Source organism: Panthera onca, chromosome B4, assembly GCF_046562875.1.
Source record: "Panthera onca isolate mPanOnc1 chromosome B4, mPanOnc1 haplotype 2, whole genome shotgun sequence".
NCBI classification, from domain to species: Eukaryota; Metazoa; Chordata; class Mammalia; order Carnivora; family Felidae; genus Panthera; species Panthera onca.
This window is the reverse complement of record NC_138345.1, coordinates 15114369-15134631: the sequence shown is the minus strand read 5'-3', so window position 1 is coordinate 15134631 and position 20263 is coordinate 15114369. Positions and strand designations below refer to the sequence as shown.

The window sequence follows — 20263 nt, the reverse complement described above, 5'->3', positions numbered from 1 at the left end:
ACTCCACTTCTAATAAAGGAAATGAAAGGGCCCAAACCACTTTGCCAGACCTCGACGCCACTGTGTCAATCTAACCACCTCCTGATGTCCCAGAAAATGCAGTCATTTCGCCCAGGAAAACATCCGAGTTTGGAAAAAAAATCGTGAAAAAAGATAAATGTTATTGTTTTAGGCAATAATTTCATATCACTGAAGTGTTAAAAACAAACAAAGATATGAATAATGAAATCCTATGGCACTATTTGGTTGAAAGACGGTTATATTGATCCAGACTATGCTTAAAATTGTTTGGTTTATCATAAAAATGAGAATGTAAATTCAAAAATTTTGATGACAACTTGTGGAGCCTCAAGTTTGAGGAAAATTGTCTCCAAAAGACAGTCTTTATTAGTGGAACTAGGGAAGAAGGCAAGATGACAAATTTTGCCTAGTTCTAAAACAGTGTGGCACCTGACACAGAAACCTCTTTTTTGGGAAAGACTAGTATTTGATGCACTAAAAATAACAAACAGCTTATCTCTACTCCTGAAAGCCGATTTACTACAATGGGATCAAGGGCAAATCTAATAGCTTCATGGGTTATACAGCAATAATTTCTCTTTTCCAATCTTTGAGATGGCAGGGGAAAAAATGCTCTGATGGAATTCTCTAGATAAAAAAGATTCACTAAATTAGGAAAATTTTCTATAGGCAAACAACAAATTTTTAAATAACCAATCCTTAGTCACATATATGTATTGAAACATAAAGGGAATGTAATTGCTTATGTATTTTCCCCCATAAAAATAAGGTACCCTAAAAGATTTAGGAAGGTTTATCTAGCCAATAATGTATTTTATTTTTATTTTACTTTATTTTTTAATGTTTATTTATTTTTGAGAGAGAGAGAGAGAGAGGGAGTGGGAGAGGGGCAGAAAGAGAAGGAGACAGAGAATCTGAAGCAGGCCCTAGGCTCTAAACTGTCAGCACAGAGCCTGATGTGGGGCTTGAACCCACAAACTGTGAGTTCATGACCTGAGCCGAGGTCAGACGCTCAAGTGACTGAGCCACCCAGGTGCCCCAGCACTATATTTTAATTTGGAATCTTACTCATCACTATTACCTGCTTCCTAAGAATTCCCACAAAGCATTTATATATTTATATACTTATACATTTCATTTCACTGTAGTTCTGACATATTTTACCAATATTGCCAGTGTACCAAAGGACTATAATTTTAATCTTCTCCTTGGATAGACTTACATCTGTAGCTTTACTAAATATAATAAATTCCCTAAATAAAAAAGGCAGTTTTAAATCAAATTATAGATCTGCTAAAACACATTGAATTATGAAATGCATCTAAATAAGGTATGGTTTTGAATTTAGGTTAATAGTTTTAAAATAAGTGAAATCAATATTTTATTAAATATTACTTAAAATAATAATATTTAAAAATAATTAACATATGTAAATTTCAGTGACTGTTCAATGCTATTTGATCTCAGAATTTTTGAGCAGAAAGGGACCATGCAGATCATTTAATTCAATGACTTCATTTTTAGGTGCAAACACTGACTGCTCCATCTCCTGAAGGCCAGACAGCCCCAGATAGAACCCAGTTCCCCAAATTGACAGGCAAGTGTTTCTTTCCTTTAACCATGGAGATATTTGCTATAAACATCACATTAAGTTATCCTGGTATCCATTAACGTGGGAGTACTATTCAGAGGTAACATCACTCAATGGCCCAAGGAAGAAGCTACAATTATCTGGGACCAGAAAATCCTATCCCAACCCCACTGCTGACTGGATACCATCAAGCAGGCCATTTAATTGCACTGCACTTTCCTCTTCCTAATTATAAAAATAAGGACTCGAGTAATTTAGACTTCCCTGCTTAAATTGGCTGTTGCAATAAGTAGTAATAAAAATAACTCTAAAGCATACAGCATATCTAAGTGCAAAAGAAATGCTTATTAACAAAAAATCATCTTCACTATATTTAAACCAAGGAGTAATAACCACTTTTAGTCATAATTAGGAGGGAGTATATATTAGCTGTTGTGCGTCCTTATAACATCTGAACACGCTAATGCAGGTGTATATCTAACAAGTGCAGTAGCTCTTACTTTTTATAATCTATCTTTATGTTGACCTAAGCCAGATAGTGATTATCAGTGGAGAATAAACGAGAAATGTTTGGCTTCTGAAATGCACCAGTCTTCCCTAACAGAGAGAAGTGTTAACAGACTACCTAGTGTTTCTAACAGAATCAGAAAATTTTACTACCGAATCACCCTGTACCTGATAGATGGCATGGCATAAACCCCACCAAATACTATTCCCTAATAGTCAAATATAAGTTTCCTGACATGTAAAATCATCCATCTTGAGCTGACCTTTAAAAGACAGACAAAAATTTGGCAACTGGATTCTCCTGGACTCTGAGAGGGATAGGAAGAATTAAGAAGTAGGTTTTAAAAGCATTGCATAATACAGTTTTTTTTCTAGAAGAAAATGTATATACTTTGCATAGAGAATAACCTGAAAGAAATTACCCAGAGAGGCTAAGTCCTCTTAGGGTAATGATTAGGGGCTTCTAATCATTTTCGGTTTCGGGTAATGGGAGCCAGCACAGACAGAAGAAGTCTGGGGAGGCCACTTTGTTGTGAGTTTCCATACCACTAAGTAAAGGGCAGAATTGGGAAGGGTTTCTCACCATCGTCAGCTCGTGCCTGGCGTGCGTCCTTTACCCACAGTTTCCTTTTCTGGATTGGAGGTCTCCGTCTTAAATTTAAACAAGCATGGCTTTCGGTGTTTAATTACAATTTAATGGAAATACTACTCGCATTCAAATTAGCTTTTAGTTTTCACATCACGAGTGTGCATCCGAGTTATTGTGTCATTATAATCTCATGTTATAATGGCTTCATAATGCAAGTCCCTGCAGGGTTGAATTAGTAGTTTCCTATGGTAATCGCCCATCGCTATAATATCATAATCACATAAGCACGGTCCCCACGTGCCTTCCACTGCAATCATTTTGACATGGTAAGAGCATTTTAATAGTATTAGCATAGATTCTCTGGAGAAATCATCTCATTGTCACTGCATTACCATATAAGATTAATTGTGGTAGGAAAGCTTAAAAAAAAAAAAAAGGCAATGCTCAGCAATAAAGTGCATGCATTTTGCACTGAGGTTTGCAACAAAACCCTGAATTGAACAGACGCCCTCGCACACCATGGACGGGTTTTGTTTGGGTTTTCTTTGTGTTTGTTTGTTCAGGACTCAAACAGTGGTAATCAGTTGGGTCAGTCCCTCTCTGTGATACAGAAAGAAACAGCCCTAGTCCCTGTCTTCAAGGAGTTTACTGTTTAATCAGGTTCGCAACAAGTTCTATAGAGCATAGAGCTCAATGCAATTCATAGGCTCCAAAGTACTCTGGTAACCGGCATTTAAGTAGACGGTGAGAACAAACCACACAAGGTGTTCCTCAAGGGAAACGGTTGATAATTATAAAGGGTTAAACAGACTGAACATGAGGGCTGCGTGACAGAAATGGAGTGCACGTTATCAGGGCTCCTAAGAGTCAGGCTGGCGTCTTCATTCTGCATTCACTAAGCCTGCGGAGAAGGCAGGCCACTGAAGACACCAGTAGCGGCCACGGCCAGAGCCACGGCTTCCTGGCCAGAGGAAGCGGGAACAGGTTTCGGACAGGAAGCATCTCCTCTGCACACATCTCCCCCGCTGGGTGGACAGAATGGAAGCTGGACCTTGTTCTTTACTGCTAAGAGAATAAGCAGAGACGGTCTCCGAAGCATCAGACCAAGGGCCAGCAAAAGGAAACTCCTACTCGGAAAAGCACTGCCCAGCCCCTACTACTCTCCTTGGGTTGAAGCCACAGGGCTAAATGACTAGGTTGTGTCAGTGACGAATGGCACATGCTGCAAGACTGGCAGCCTATTGTGTTCACTTGAGGGTCTTCTAATCATCTGGTACTGTCTGGGGACACCACAGGAGAATTGCAAACAGATGATCGTAAGTCTCAAGGAATCCTCTCCGCTTGGTGTGTGAGTGAGAACAACGTCACAGCCAGCATTCGGCACCCTGACTGGCCCAGAGCAGGCATCCGATAAGCGCTGAGGATGGACGGATGCATAAATTAACATGGCTGGAAGGAACACACTGTGCTGTGGGTCTGAGCACATGGGCAGCAGATTGGGAATACGTGTGCTCCCATGGCATTAACAGCGGAGGAATTAACAACTGGCAATGTCTCTTGTATTATTAAAGACCTGCTTTGCCTTCTTGTTCTGGTAGATCACAGCATTCTGAAGGGGAAGGGTTGCTAATTTCCCTTTTCTTAAATTGTGTGGGCCTGGGAGATCTTGGAGCTACTCACTGGCTCAGTATCCGAAAAGAAGTAATACTGCTTTTTTAATTGGAAGACGACGAGGGGAAAGATTGCTCTCTGAGTGCTCAAAACTACTTTTACCAACAAGCTGTAGAGCAATATAAACGTATTACATAAACAAAATTAGCTGTCCTTCCTTCAGAAGTTATTTTTAATTTTCATAGGTAAAGTCTACGGGCACCTGCTACCCGATTCTTCCTTGGGCTCTTGGTTAGGCATCCTACATAATTAAACTCTTCTGGCTCATTCTTCCCAGGAACATCTGCCATTATGAATTCATATCAGAATTTACTTTTATTACCCGATTACCAGTTTTTCTTATTATTTGCTTGGTTATTAGACATACAGAGTAAAAATCAAGAATCAAGAATGGGATGTTTGAATCCGAAGGTACTCCCCTTAAGAACACAAATCTTACTTATTTTGTAAAAGATATCTTGACACTGTTTAGGAAAATGTCGTCATTTTCCTTTCTCACTCAAATGTATTAAAGGCAACAGAAAACATTCCTGATAATGTTCAATAGAGTTCATCTTTTATTTGACACAAGCAATAGTCAGTAGCTATTAAATATCTAGAGTACCACCAAATATTAATGCTCCGCTGCTATATTTCAGAAATGTAAGAATGCAACAGAATGCTCTTATGAACATATCACTATCTCCTCAATAGGAAGAAATGCTAGAGCTTGACGAAGCACACAGATGTTTCAAAAAGTTGATAGGATCAACGTGTGTCTTTGGGCGAATGTAGTACGTGAGCCTCAGTTTTCTTCCAGATAAAACAAAGGAGTTAAACAAGATGATCTCCAAAGTTCCTTCCAGACACAAATTCCACGATTCTAGGCAAAAAGGCAGTAAATGACCTGTAAAGAACTTGTGCAGTGGCTCCCCATGACTTCACCTTGTTTAGACATTAGATAAATGGGGATATTTATATAGTCGAAAATCAGGCAGAACATTTCTATACGACAAATGAGGAACCTATTGATATCTTTCTAATTCTTTTTCTGAACCACCCTCTAACCACATTACAGCATTTACTTTACTATAAACTTCAGATTATTATGGACAGAAGAATGAAATAAACATACCTCACAAGTCAGATTATTACTTTTTAAATTATCACTCTTTATAATGCTTATGACTAACAGTACAATAGAGACGCCAGGATCAAATAATGCTGGCTCTGTTAGCCTCAAATAAATGATGCTCAGTATCTAAGCACTTGAAAACTCTTGGCTATTTCCCAAATAACAGCTAAAATGATCCATTACCTACCTATGTACATGTGTATATATGTGCATTTATATATATATATATATATATACACACACACACACACACACACACACATATATACACACATACATATACAGTGTGCACATTTTCTAATTATCACAATACAAGTACGGAGACTATTCTGAAAATTGTTTTGTGCCAACTTCACAGCCAATGATTATTTTATTTCCTCATGGACAGCGAGATAAGTAAAAAAGTCAATAATCTGCTTGGTTTTGTCAGTGTTTTCAGAAGGTGTGATATATATCCCACTGGTGGTTCAAACCAATTTTAGGTGATATATGGGCATTTAAGGTCTTTTAAACACATATTTGTTTATTTTATTTTATTTTTTTAATTTTTTTTAACGTTTATTTATTTTTGAGACAGAGAGAGACAGGGCATGAACAGGGGAGGGTCAGAGAGAGGGAGACACAGAATCCGAAACAGGCTCCAGGCTCTGAGCTGTCAGCACAGAGCCCAACGCGGGGCTCGAACCTACTGATCGCGAGATCATGACCTGAGCCGAAGTCGGCCGCTTAACCGACTGAGCCACCCAGGCGCCCCCATATTTGTTTATTTTGATGTGTTTTAGAAGGGTGCCTGGGTGGCTCAGTTGGTTAAGTGTCTGACTTCGGCTCAGGTCTTGATCTCATGGTTCGTGGGTTTGAGCCCCGCATTGGGCTCTGTGCTGACAGCTCGGAGCCTGGATCCTGCTTTAGATTCTGTACCTCCCTGTCTTTCTGGCCCTCCCCTGCTTGCACTCTGTCTCTCTTTCTCAAAAATAAATAAGACATTAAAAAAAATTAAAACAATGTTTTAAACACATATTTGTTTATTTTAATGTGTTTTAGAAAAAAGAATTAATGTTGCAAGCCTCTGACTTTATGGAGATTATTGTTTCGGATAAGGGTAAAGCAAAAAAGTGGGTTACTTTAAAAAAATATATTAAGTAATTAGAAAACGTAGTACCTGGGCATAGCAAACATGCTTTAAAAATGATAGGAGAATGAATCAAATTTGACAAACTTGATAAATATTAATGAATGATGAATTCATTCATTCTGATGAATATTATGCTGAGTTTGTGAAAATTAAAAGGCATATATCTCTACAGTGTCTTGTAACACATTTCTTTTCTTGGGCCTATCAAAGAACTAACTTCTGTTCTGGGGGTAACATCCTCCTAATTCATCAGAAATATCATCGTGACTTTTTTCTCTGTTCATTTATTTAATTTTGAGAGAAAGAGTGAGAGAGAACATGCACAGGTGAGCTGGGGAGGGGCAGAGAGAGAGAGAGGGTGACAAACAATCCCAAGCAGGCTCTGATCTGTCAGTGCAGAGCCTGATGTGGGGCTTGATCCCATGAATCATGAGATCATGACCTGAACTGAAATCGAGAGTGAGAAGCCCAACCCACTGAGCTATTCTGGTGCCCCAATCATGACTTCTAATTAGGCAGGGAAGGCTATCATCCACTTTTCACTCTTAGACCTTTTTCTTGGTCCTATAATTGTTGACATTATTTTAAATGAGGTTGATTTAAAAATATAAATATGATACATGGTGTCAAGAATATAAATTGGGGCATTATGGCTCAGACATGGTGTAGCTACTGAGTAAGCTTTCCAATTTTAGTAGAGAAAACTCTGAAATTTAATACATTGTTCTTTATATAGAAACAACATATAAAGAAACGTTCCTTTCTGCTAATGGTATAAAATCATTACATTAAATAAGAATAGTTAATGAATATTTATTTTAGCCAAGGTATTACTAATGCAGAGATAAACATAAAGAAGTGAAGACAGGTTCACAAGAAACTAAACCATCCCTACATAATGCATTGTGAAAATTCTATATTAAAAAACCTTTTACAATTCTGATTTGGTCTATCAAAAAGCAACGGAATTTAGAAACTAATCCTTTTGACTTTACTGTGGCAGGAATAAGGAGTAGCAAAGGTCCATGAAGTATCCCTAATGCTAGAAGCTGTATATGTTCTTTTATATATTTTAAATCTAACAATTAAATGAAATTCAATAGACAATATAGAGAACTATGTAAAATCTTCACAGGGATCATTTTAAACGTGGCTCTCTTAGCTTGAAATATTTTGAGCTTTCTACTGAAATCCACTCATAAACAGAAAGCAAAAGTAACAATAATAATAATAATAATGCCTGGGAGGAATGAATTATGTCCAAAGGGAGCACTGCCGTCTGGTTTGCAGGACCCCTCCTCTCCCCGCACACCCACCAGATCAAATATGTCTTTAAGGTCAAAGGCTCAGTAATGCAAGTGCTCAAAACAGCAGGTTCCTTACTTCTTATACACTAAGCTGCTTCAAAATATTTACACAAGACAAAGAGGAACACCTTGAAGATGAACTTCTCTGAATGAGAATGGGGCAAATTCAAAGCAATGTTGGGCCTTCGAGTTATGCAGGAATGTGAGACTCACAAGAGAGGTCCGGGACAGTCCCTAATCCTCCCTGTGGAAGCTGGGGGGGACTTGGATGGGCAGTGGCAGCAACAGGCTGGAGACGGGGCTTTGGAGTAACTTTCCTCAAAGTACATTCAGCAGAGATCTTTTCTTGCCTAGCGGCAATCTGTGAACACCCGTCTTGCAGGAGTAGAGGACATTTTTATAGAAAGTATTGGGCAAAAGGTATTCGCCAGGCATGGGACATTGGAAGCTAGCACCCTCTTCTTGAATTCCCGTGTTAAATGGATTTGTATAGCTACAGGTGGAAAGTGTCTGAAGCTAAAAGACTCAACTGGGAGAAAATGCGGCCGGGGCAGCTCCATGACTGGTAGAAAGGCATTGACTCATGAAATGACAGATATGCCATACTCCAGGGAGTGATAAATAAAAACATGTGTCAAATAATCTAGGTCACAACTAAGAAAGACACTCTCACAACCTTTCCTAGATAAGGGTCTCAACAATACTTTTCTACGGAAAGATCGGTAGTAAAAAAAACCCCTTCCACTCACACATGTAGTGTCTTACATATGCACTCATACTTCATTATTCAAATGTAATTTGCCCCTGAGCCCATGATGGGTGCATTGCAGGAGGCTATATATTTCATTCATGTCTTTTTTTAAGAAAAAAATCATTTCAGTTCAACTTTTTTTTTTTTTTTTTTTCAACGTTTTTTATTTATTTTTGGGACAGAGAGACACAGAGCATGAACGGGGGAGGGGCAGAGAGAGAGGGAGACACAGAATCGGAAACAGGCTCCAGGCTCCGAGCCGTCAGCCCAGAGCCCGACGCGGGGCTCGAACTCACGGACCGCGAGATCGTGACCTGGCTGAAGTCGGACGCTTCACCGACTGCGCCACCCAGGCGCCCCTCAGTTCAACTTTTTAATACGAGCATTTTCAAAAGCTTGCAAATGTGGAGAGAACAGTATAATGGACCTCTAGGTATCCATCACCCAATTTCAACAATAAATTCTAATGAAAACAGTTTTTAAGGGGAAAAGTCATGTTCCGCAGCTCATTCAAAACTACCAACCAATTATCCCAAATATTACTAACATACTCTTAGAGCTCTATATAACAATCCTCTAAGGATTTCTGGCTATTAATTAACTACAAAAGACATTTTTGGGGATTACAAAAACACTATTATTCTATTCTGAAGGAACATTGTAAAGCTTTCCAGAAACAGCTATAGTACCCATACTAGAGGCAGGCAGGTAACAGATTGAGGTATTTGATACTTTCATGTTCCCAATATTTTTTTTCAAATGTAAGAGCTTTTCTAGCTTCTTAGGCTCATCATCTCTCCTTAGAAACTCTCCTGCTTTCTTAGATGTTTTCAGCCGATAACACGAAGGCAAAAATGCTCGACACGTTTAACAACATGAGGGCAAGATGTTCCCCTCTAGGGGGGAGATCTGAGCTGGGACCACCGTGTTCTCTACATCCTGTTGCCCTTTTTGATGATACAAGAATGTGGACTAATCATAGCCAAGTTTTTGGTTCAGAGAGGAAATTCTGGGTAAAAATATTGGCGAGTTGTTATAACAAATATTTGGCCGGTGGTAGTTCAGATGGCAAGGTATACTTAATTATGTACACTTTAAGGTTAGCATCTTAATAAAGTATACAGAACTCACTTAATGTTGCTACAATGTTTATCAAATTACTTCATTGTTTTAGTCACAAGCATAAAGCCCTCCTCCAAGTAACGTGAAGAAGTTCCTATACTGAGTAGACCTCCAAACGCTTGTAGTCATCAGCTGTCTGCTCAGATTTGATAAGCAACGAAAATAACTCCAAAACTGGTAGTTTCCACAGATCATTATTATAGTTCAGGAGTATGGGCTGAATAGTGCCGCCCCGCCCCCCCCTCCGCCCACCTTTATATGTTGGAGTCTTAACCTCAGAATGTAACTGGATTTGGACATAGGGCCTTTATGGAGGTAATTACATTAAAATGGGGTTTTGGGGGTGGGTCCTAATTCAACATGACCATTTTATATACTTACGAGCAGAAATTAGGACACAGACAACATAAACAAAGAGAAGACCAAGGGAGGACATAGGGACGGGTGGCCATCTACAAGCCAAGAGATGCCTCATAAGAGACCAAATCTACCAACACCTTGATCTTGGGCTTGTAGCTTCCGGAATTGCCAGCAAGTAAATATCTGTTGTCTAGGTCACCCAGCTGGTGCTACTTAGCTATCGCAACCCTAGCAAAGTAATACCGTCAGTATTGAGGTTGCCTAATCCAAGCTACAGAGTGGCCTTTAGCTACACCCGGGGAATCTGGGGCTAGAGTGAGCAGAAAATTTGTTCAAAGGGCTGGCCGGGCACGTGTGATTCAATCTAACCCTTTTCGACAAAGTTTAATGACAATCAGGTGATAGCTCAGTATATGGACTCAGCGTTATTTACCTCAGTTATTTGTCAGGGTATAATAGGTCAGCTTGCTGAAAAGTTAATCAGATACTACACACAGATTATGTAGAAGATAGCACGTGACATACCTCTGCACTGGGGGTTGGGCTTTCTATTTCCTCCAAACTTTAGAGAGCACGACTCATAACATTTCACTTTTCAGATGTGTAATGAATATAGTAGATGACACACGTAGAAATGGGACAGTGTAAACATGATAACTTTAGGAATTTATGACAATATTTAAAATTTTTCAAAAATCAGTAGATATATAATGTTGAAAACAGTAAGCAGTACTAAGAAATCCTTGTTGGTACATAGTAATACCGAGGACTTTTCGGGTGCAGTGGACTTTCACCCGAATTTACAAGGAAACATTAATTTACAAGGAAACATCAAATTAACAACAGTATTTACCAATATTCTCCTCAAAGTGCTTTTCAAACACTAAATAATGACCCAATTAAGCCACTGCAAGATAAGCTGTTATTACTCTAGATTTAGTGAAAAGGACTAACAATTACTATTTTAACAGTTTCTGTGAACAAAGACTCGATGTTTACTGAACACAACTCTGAGAACGCCCCATCGGTTTAGCGAGTAGAGAACAGAAAAACAAAAGGTTGATTAGTTAAGTGAATTCAGGGAAAGACAGAGTTGATTAAGAACGAAGAACCATGACCTGTGAAAACAGCAAATTTAATATGCAAAGCGGTGACCAAAATCGGCAGGAGGCTATTTATGAATACTGCCAATATTCAATGTGGCATACTGACAATGGAGAATCTGTGGTCATGCCCTCAACAACATAATTCATCACACTAGTGCTTGGGGCAGTCATGTCCAAGCAATTTATCATCATCATATCACTCGTCTGAGTAAGAGAGGGGGAGAACTTTGATTGTTAACCTCTAGGGAGAATGGATTTATAGCCAACATCCCTAGGAGCACCGCATGGCTCTGCCCAAAGCAAAACGCTCCCTGATTCACTTCTGCTTAACTCAGAGTAAAAGTGAGAACACACTGCCTCCAGGACAGTGAGAGCAAAACCCAGGTCTGATGCTTTTAGCGCAAAAGTAAGATACCCAGGAAACCATACTTAAATATTCATCGAAGCTGCCTTAAAAAACACTTATGGATGAGGCATTTCCAATGTCCTGTGGTGACAAAATCATTTTTGAAATGCATCCGCGGATACCGACATTTGGGAAGAATTATCTCTTAACATTGAACCTATGAACATTTCTCTGTGTTGGAAAACTTGGAAGTGAGCTGACAATTAAAAAAAATAATATGTATATGTGTGTGTGTGTGTGTGTGTGTGTAGTGTTTTTCAAAATAAAAATGAGAGCCTTAATTCCTCTGGACATTGAGCCTTTATGTACTTTATACTTTAACAATAGCTGCCCTTACAGGGTATGATTGAACACCTAAATGCCATTTTTCCCCCTTTGATTAAAATCTCGAAGCTGAGTTGAGCGTTATGGAAACAAGCGTTTCCACATGGAAACAAGCTGAATTGAGCGTTATGGTAAACTGCTGTTTACCAACAGTAAGGGGAACATGAGTCACAACAGCAAGACTTCCAGGGTGCCTTCTCTCTTAGGCTCCCACTGTATCTGGTAAACTGGAAATCAGTAATTCCTGGAGGCACATGGATCAGACCTTACCCGAGGACATTAGTCAGGATAGGCAAGGTTATGCTATGGTAACAAACACACCTCCAAATCTTGAGGCCTAAACACAACAAAAGCTTACTTCTAGCTCTCTCTATGGCTAACAGAGGTTGACGGGGGGCTCTGCTCACTGCCCTTATTTCATGAGCCAAGCTGACAGAACAGCCACTATCTAGAAAATTGGTGGTCACTCCGGCAGAGGGAAAGAAAGGGTGACAGACTTCTCGCTGGCTCTTAAAGCATCTACCTGGAAGTGACATTTCCCTCCACTCACATTGCATTGGCCAAAGCAAGTCACATGGCCATACCTCACTGGAAGGGGACAGAGAAATGGATAACACTCAACGACTGCCATGAGGCAGAGGCATCTGTATTCAGGCAGATACTGCCTTCGTGAACAGACAGAACCACAGAGCCAGCTTATGCCAGGTGGCCAGGTGGGAGCAGGTATTTTATTTTTCTCCATCTTCTTTATTTTATTTATTTATTTATTTATTTATTTATTTATTATTTTGAAGTGAGGGAGGATGTCTATGAATGAGAGGTTATTTTTTTTTTTTTTAATGACAGTGTTTTTAGAAAAACATGGATTACTGAAAATACACCCTAAAGAGCAGCTAAAGAAAAGAGAAGCACGAGGCCACATTTGGTGTGTGAAAAACATGTACAACAACCATCTTCAGTCCTTCTATTAACAGTGAAGTTCGTAGGGCTATGAGCAGGACACCACTGAATCAGGAATTAATTTTCCCATTGTCATTGTATGGCTCACTGGGGTATTTAAGACATTTGAGGAGAAAGACTCCTGATACAGTAATGCTATAGAACATATGGAAGTAAGGGTAGGCCTTTTCCAAGGCCAGTAGCTCCACCTATGTTACAGCCCTCATTCTTTTCTCTTCAACCTCTAAAATCTTTACACAGGGGCTCTCTACCAACTATAATCCCAGCCAGGGCACTGAGGATGCAACCATAGATTTCTCAAAACTCTAAATATTCCATCCCAGGGCGCTTGGGTGGTTTGATCGGTTAAACAGCCGACTTGATTTCAGCACAGGTCACGATCTCACGGTTCATGGGTTCAAGCCCCTCGTCAAGCTCTGTGCTGAGTGCAGAGTCTGCTTGAGATTCTCTCTCGGTGTGCCCCTCACCCGCAAAGTTACATAAATAAACTTTAAAATAAACAAATGTTCTTTTCTCTGTTTCTATCTGGGTCAACGTTTAACTACTCACATTTCAACTGTATTAAGTTGCACTGTTTCAGAAATTCTTTTCATTTCCGCCATATTCAAACTATTTTCTGCCCTTCACAGGGAAGGGGAAACTTGTCCAGTCAAACCTATCTTTCCCTTAAGTCACCCCCAGAATACACGCTGTGCTGGCCATCCTCCTTTGCTGGCAGCTACTCTACTAACCATTAAGCATTGGGCTCTTCGATACTGGGTCCAGGATCCTCTTCCCTTCTCCACCTTTATTCTCTCCCTGGATCCTGTGACACATTTCCAATGATTCCCCAATAATTATCTGTGGCCCAGATCTCTCCTGTGAGCTACAGCATAATATACCCACCAGCCTATATGACATTTCCCCTTAGACAGCTGATAGACCCTGTAGGAGGCAGATACTACAATGACACCCAACAACCCCACCCCTCTTAGTATTCGCACCCCTGTGTTGTCCCCACCACCCCCACCCCTGACACTGCACCAGAGTTGATCTGTGTGATCAACAGCACACAGCAGAAGTGATGGGATGCTACTTCTGAGATCAGGTTCTAAAAGAAGAAGACTGGCTTCCATCTTGGGTTCTCTTTCCCTCTTCGAACGTTTGCCCTGGGGGAAGCCACATCATGAGTAGCCCTATGGAGAGGTCCATGTGGCAAGGAACTGAACTTTCTGGCCAACAGCCAACTGAAATCTGTCAACAGCCATGGAAGAAGCTAAGAAGCATATCTCACAGCTCCAGTCAAACCTTGACATGACCACAGCCCTGGCTGAAAGATTGACTGGAACGTTATGAAAGACCCTGAGCCGGAACCTCCCCAGCTATGCTGTGCGCAAATTTCCGACCCACAGAACCTGAGGCAATGAATGTCTGTTGTTTTGCTCTGCTAAATTTTAGGGTAATTTTTTAGATGTAGTAATAGGTAACTAATCCACACACCACAGATTTAATATGTACCAAATGGAACTTTCCATCTCCCCTCCCCCAATTCCCAATTTGTTCTTTCTCTAGCCTTCTCCTTATTAATTAACATCCACATCTGCCCAGTTTCTGAGCCAGCATCTTGAGACTCATCCTTCGTTTCTCCTTATCTTTCGCTATCATATCCCATTCATCAGCAAGCTCTACAGAATCAAAATCCAAAGCATTTATCACATCCATTCTTACAACAAATGGATCAAGGGCCCACTTTGCACAAGGCACAGCATCAGGTGCTAGAGAAACAGCCATAAATAAAACATGCACACCCTGCCCTCAAGTGGTTGACATTCTTATAGGAAGGAGTAAATAATTTATAAACAAAATGTGTAATATGTCATATGGGAATAAGTTGTATGCGGGAAAACTAAAGGGAACAGGAGGATGGGAATGCCAGGGTGTTCGAGGGGTGTTAGCATGTGATTTTAAATATGTTTGTCAGGGGGCAGCTGGGTGGCTCAGTTGGTTAAGCGTCTAACTCTTGATTTCGGTTCAGGTCATGATCTCGAAATTCATGAGATCGAGCCCCGTGTGGGGCTCTGCACTGACAGCATGAAGACTGCTTGGGATTCTCTCTCTCCCTCTGTTTCTCCTCCTCCTCCTCCTCCTCCTCCTCCTCCCTCTCTCTCTCAAAATCAATAAATACTCTTACTGCCACCCCAGCCTGAGCTACCTCTGCCTTTCACTTGGGCTGCATCATAGCCACCTTCACATCACTCCCCTGCCCACAACCCTTCAGTGGCTTCCCGTTGCTGTGAGATGAACATCTAGAGACCTTACCAGGCTGCACAAAGCCCTGCATGACCTGGTCCCACCCTGTCTCTCCGACTTCATCTTGAACCAATCACCATCACAAAGACGTTCTGGTCATTTCCAGAACATGCCAAGTCCTTTCATGGCTCCTTTGCCCAAGCAGGTCCCACTGCAAGGAAGGAACTTCACTAGGTCCTTCGCATCCTTCCAAACCAGCAGGCCTTGGTGAGGACTCCTTTTCACCACCACATCTAAAGTGCCCCACCCACCTCTCTGCTCCATTTTCCTTTATCACAGCCCTCTGTTCACAACTTGTAGCTGTTGGTTAATTAATTTGTTTGTTAGTTCCTTCTTTGTTTGCTCAGGTCTCCCTGCCTCTAACCAGAATATATACCCCTGGAGGCTAGAATCCTCATCTGTCCTGTTCTGTATTGCAGCAGCCCCAGTACGTGTCCAGCTACACAACGCACATTTATTGAATGAATAAACCAACCCTTCCTGACCGCCCTGTAATTCCAACACCCAGTGTGACCAAAAATATCATTAAGTGGCAAAAACAGAATATTATTTTCACAAATCTATAGGTTTTTCGATCTAGCAGAGACCTAGAGATCAATTACTTTCATGTGCCTAGAAAAGATAAGTAACTTGTGCAAAGTCACAGAGCTGGAATCGGAAATAGAATGAGATTCCACTCACGGGTCCTGAGTACGTTAAACCAGCAACTTGTCTTATAGCCCCCTCTACCCGCGTATCTTTAGTTCCTGTTGGACAGGGGGCATACTTGTGAAAAACAAAGTACACGGGGGCTCAGTGGTAGGAGCACAGGTTTTGAGTTAGAAAGACATGGGTTTTTTCCCCCTAAACTTTCCAGCAGTGTGGCCTCACCCCTATGCCTTAACTTCCTCTTCAGTATCACGAGAACACCTCAAGGAGCAGTGTAAAGTGTGAACTTCTAGGGCACAGAGCTCGAAGAAGACCCCTGGTGATTAGCTTTCACTAATGTTGAAAAACATAGGCGTGGGCATTCCTCTTCCGATTCTAAGATCCAGGAATGGGAATAAAATGCATTTTGCATGCATTTGCATTTTGCAATAAAAATGCATGCCCCAATCTATACTACATACATTTTTGTAACTTCCATAAGAATAAAGCAACATCCAGCCTCCACACATGGAAAGCCTAATTTCATAGAGCAGCGCGCTGTGAATTTTGTGTTCCAATTCTCCTGTTTTCTGAAATTAAGTTGCTGCCTTGCTCTCCACGGCAAGCTGTCCGATCCCTTTTTCTTTGCAGCGTGCTGAGATTTCTTTTTAAAAAGGGGTTCATTATTTCCGGAATTACATCAGGCCTTTAGGATAACTGCTGAACACCCCTGCTGTCTATGCAAAACAAGACGCAACTGGCCAAGTCGGTGTCAGAAGTGTTAGCTCGCTTCTCTCACTGACGCTCATTCTATTTGACAATGACTGCGAAGGTCCTTTAGGATAGGAGCAAACGCTTGTCGTTTTCCTCCAGTGTGGCAGTGATTTGAGGGCGAATGGACACGTTTTTACACAAGGCGGAAGCTCTCCTCTGTAAATGTGTCCCCCTCGGAGGTTCGGAGGTGTCCCTGCAACCCGAGGCGCCTCCACAAATATCACAACGTTGCGCCTGTAAACACCGCGCTCTTATCTGTAGAGGAGGCGCACCCATGTGTGTTTGGAATATCTTTACAACAGAAGAACCATGAGACGGTAAAATAAAGGGCAAGGCTGAGGCTCAAGGCTTAGAGGTATGATTTCAAAGCTCAGGAAAGGAAAACCAGCATGTTAGAGAAGCCCCCACCCCTCCGCACCCCCACCCCCCCAGCCCAACGGCCCGACGACAACTCCTGCAGCATTTCTGTCCAGCAACACTGGGCTGGAGCCACGCGGGGCCCCCCGGGGCCTCGCTCCTCGTGGGACTCTCGGCTTCGGGTTTCAAGCCAGGCTTCGCTGCACTTTAGACTTTGGGGTAACCAACCACCCACTTCCAACACAGACCAGCCTCCTAGGCCTCGCGCAGCCTCACGATCCGCGCGTCTTTGCAGCGCATCTGGAGAAAGGCAGCAGCTCGCCAAAGCGCGGATTGCTTTCAACCTCTCTCCCCCAGGGGGACCATCGCCGGGACTCCCCGCAGGGACGAACACGAAAGGCTCCCCTGCTCACCCCACCCTTCCTACCCGGCTCACAGCCCCCACGCCCCCGCCCCGGCTCCCGCGCACCTTCCCTCCGCTCGCTGCGCGCCGCCTTCGCCCCCGGGACCCTCGGCGGGGCCAGCGTGCAGGGCCTTTAAGGTCTCCCCACTCCCCTCCCGCTTCACGCTCGGGGCTAGTCTTCTCCCCGCCCCCAGGTCCCAGGGCAGCGTTCCGCGGGTCCCGGCCACGCCCCACTCGGCCCTAGGTCACGCCCTGTGGCTCTTGCCACGCCCTACCCGGCCCTAGGTCACGCCCCGCGGGCCCAGGACCCGCCCCGCCCGCCGCCCGTCCAAGTCCGGGTTCACTCCTGTCGGCTGCCTGTCCTAACCTTGAAGCGGGCAGTAGGCTGGTAGCTGCAGGATCTGTTCAGCTGCCGCACTGGAAGCCTACTTTCTCTGCGTGAGAGTCTATTGTAGATACCCCCCCCCCCCCCAAATATCCTGGAAGGAGAGGTTTCTTGTCTCCCTCGAGTTCAGCTGAGTCGAAAGAATTAGGGGCTAGATTCCCCAAGGGGAAAGGAAGCAGCTGCATTTTCCCCAGACCCCAGGTCTCTGTAGAAAAGCCTGGAACATGGAGGCTTTAGTAGCTATTGTAGCTTCCTCCAAGGATAACGGATCAGAGGGGCTGCACTGGCAGTTTGGTATCTTGAACAGGATTTGGATAATCATTCCGAACGCAAAGCGACTTTGGGTTGATTTGTCCATTGTTTCATGTCCCTGGACCTGAGGTTTCTCATCCTTACCAGCAGAGTCTGGACGCTTGAAGTGGCCCTACGCTTCAGTGTCAACTGGCTTAGGGAAAGTGAGTGCACCTGTCGACCAAACCTAGTGCTGGGAACAGTCGCGGCGATACAGGATGATACCCTTAGGTATTACACTGTATTCAATTAATTTTGTCCTGAATTCTGGGGAAAAGAGGATGAGTACTCAGATGGCAAGAATCTCCAGGTGTCGTTTGGAAGGAAGGTAAACATTTAATAATTAACGATAATAATACTTCCTGAAGCCAATTCTCCTCCTCTAGGTACTGTGTGTAGGTTATCTTGCTTAATTTTTTAGAACAGCCTACATGTGGTGGAATCGTTTTCTCTTCCAATTACGGATAAGAAAACAGATCCCGAAAGAGAAGTCCCTTGTCCCAGGCCAGGGCTAGAACGTGCTTTGGTCGATGTCACTACACCACACCTTCCTGGTAGAGAACAGGGCACTTTGGTAAGACGCTAGGTACTAAACTGATATATTTCAGTCAGAAAAAGAAGAGAAAAGGAAATGAAGGTGTGTGTGTGTGTGTGTGTGTGTGTGTGTGTGTTTGTGTTTTAAGGAGGTTAAAACTATAAGTTGGTTGGTAAAGGACAGGCAGGGGGACAAGACTGAAGGAGAGCAATGTTCCTTAAGGAGGTGGCTGCTTAAATCCTAGGAACAGGGAAGGGAATAAAAATAGGGCCCAAGAGTGAGAGACATAAGAATAAATGTAGAGGTTAAGAACTCCAGAGGAAAGAGTATTGAGAGAGTTCAATATCACTAGGGATGACTGGGGCTCACACGGAGATTGTATAGTGAATAGATGGATGGAGGGAAGCTTCTAGAGAGATTTCAGTGCTGGCTACCCCTTTGATTGCCCGTGCTGCAACCATGAAGCCATATAAATGTGTACCTGACAATGGCTGTTAAAGAGAGGACTAAAAGTCCATCATTTATAATGCTTTGCATCTTACTAGTCTATGCTGCCAGAAGTGAAATTATACACAAGATTCATGTTAAAAAATGACGTCAGCTTTTCTTTATGGAAGTTGCTAAATCCTGCACCACCCACACTGCACCCATTGTACAAGGTTTGTGACGGATTTCACATGCAGGCTCTCACTTGTATGGCTTTACTCCCTAAAGACGGTGTTAAAGAGAAAGTAGTGTAGATTTTATTTCTCTTTGAAAGAAATCGCTTCAAGGAAGCTTCCAATTAATACGTAGAAGTCTTATATTGGGAATTTTATCCAACTATTGTGAGCACATCTGTTTGAACAAAGGGAGAGAAATCCACAGCAATCCAGTGTGCAACAGTGAAAAACGTTGATGTCATCCACTATTTGAGTATATACTGTACGATTCCATTTCACATCATAGGTGATTTAAGCAGTACTGGTGGTGAAGCAGCAAATGCTGTCTTACTGAAAAATAATTAAAATTGTCCCGTGCTGGCCCCCCAAATCCGCTAGCCCTGAGGACAGGCAGGCAAGAATGGATGAAAGGGGTCCTGTATGGTGTTATGCTGTCCAAAATGATAATGTTATCAAGCCGTGTGCCCAACTTCATTTTTCAGCCTTTCCTCCTGGAAAAGCTTAACTTGGAGATAGTTTTTGAAACCTAGAACATCAATGTACTGCCATAGCTTGTGATGAAATAGCTGAGTTAAAAATCATATTATTAAGGAACCAAAGGTTTCCAAATCAATCTGTCAGAGAAGGGTTTAGTTCAAACGTGCTCTCATATCCACAGTACCTGCTTTTCATTTTCATGGTATCTTTGAAGTTTGGTAGTACTTGTACTCAGAAACCCTAAATTGGCAGAGAGAATGAAATCAAAACCAAACATCCAAACCCCTCGCTGGTTGGATTAAACTTCTGGAAAGCACTCAGGTTTTCGTCACCTTAGTTAGTTGTTTTAAATATTTACACAAAAATTGTCCAAAGGGAAAAAGAAAAAAAAAAAACCCAAAGAGGTAAATATAAAGTAAGCCAGATAATTATCGGATGAGCAGCAGAAAAAAAAAAGCACAGCCAATGATATCAGTTTGTAAATGGTGTGGCTGTCGGGTTT

At 42.1% G+C, this 20263-nt stretch overlaps 1 protein-coding gene across 3 annotated transcripts in view; it reads right to left on the bottom strand.

Annotated features, from left to right (window-relative positions):
• PTER (phosphotriesterase related) overlaps window positions 1-17599 on the bottom strand; it is a 71424-nt gene extending 53825 nt beyond the window's left edge. The window contains exon 1 of one of the 3 annotated variants that reach the window (XM_060659246.3): window positions 17478-17599. Coding sequence is in view for 1 of the 3 variants with exons in the window: in XM_060659243.3 (XP_060515226.3) it covers window positions 2703-2705 (3 nt within the window). In the remaining 2 variants the exon portion in view is untranslated. Of the gene's footprint in view, window positions 1-2702; window positions 2930-17477 lie in introns of those variants that run through there. The other 2 variants (XM_060659244.3, XM_060659243.3) reach the window with 2 other exon arrangements.
• Window positions 17600-20263: the final 2664 nt, after the last annotated feature.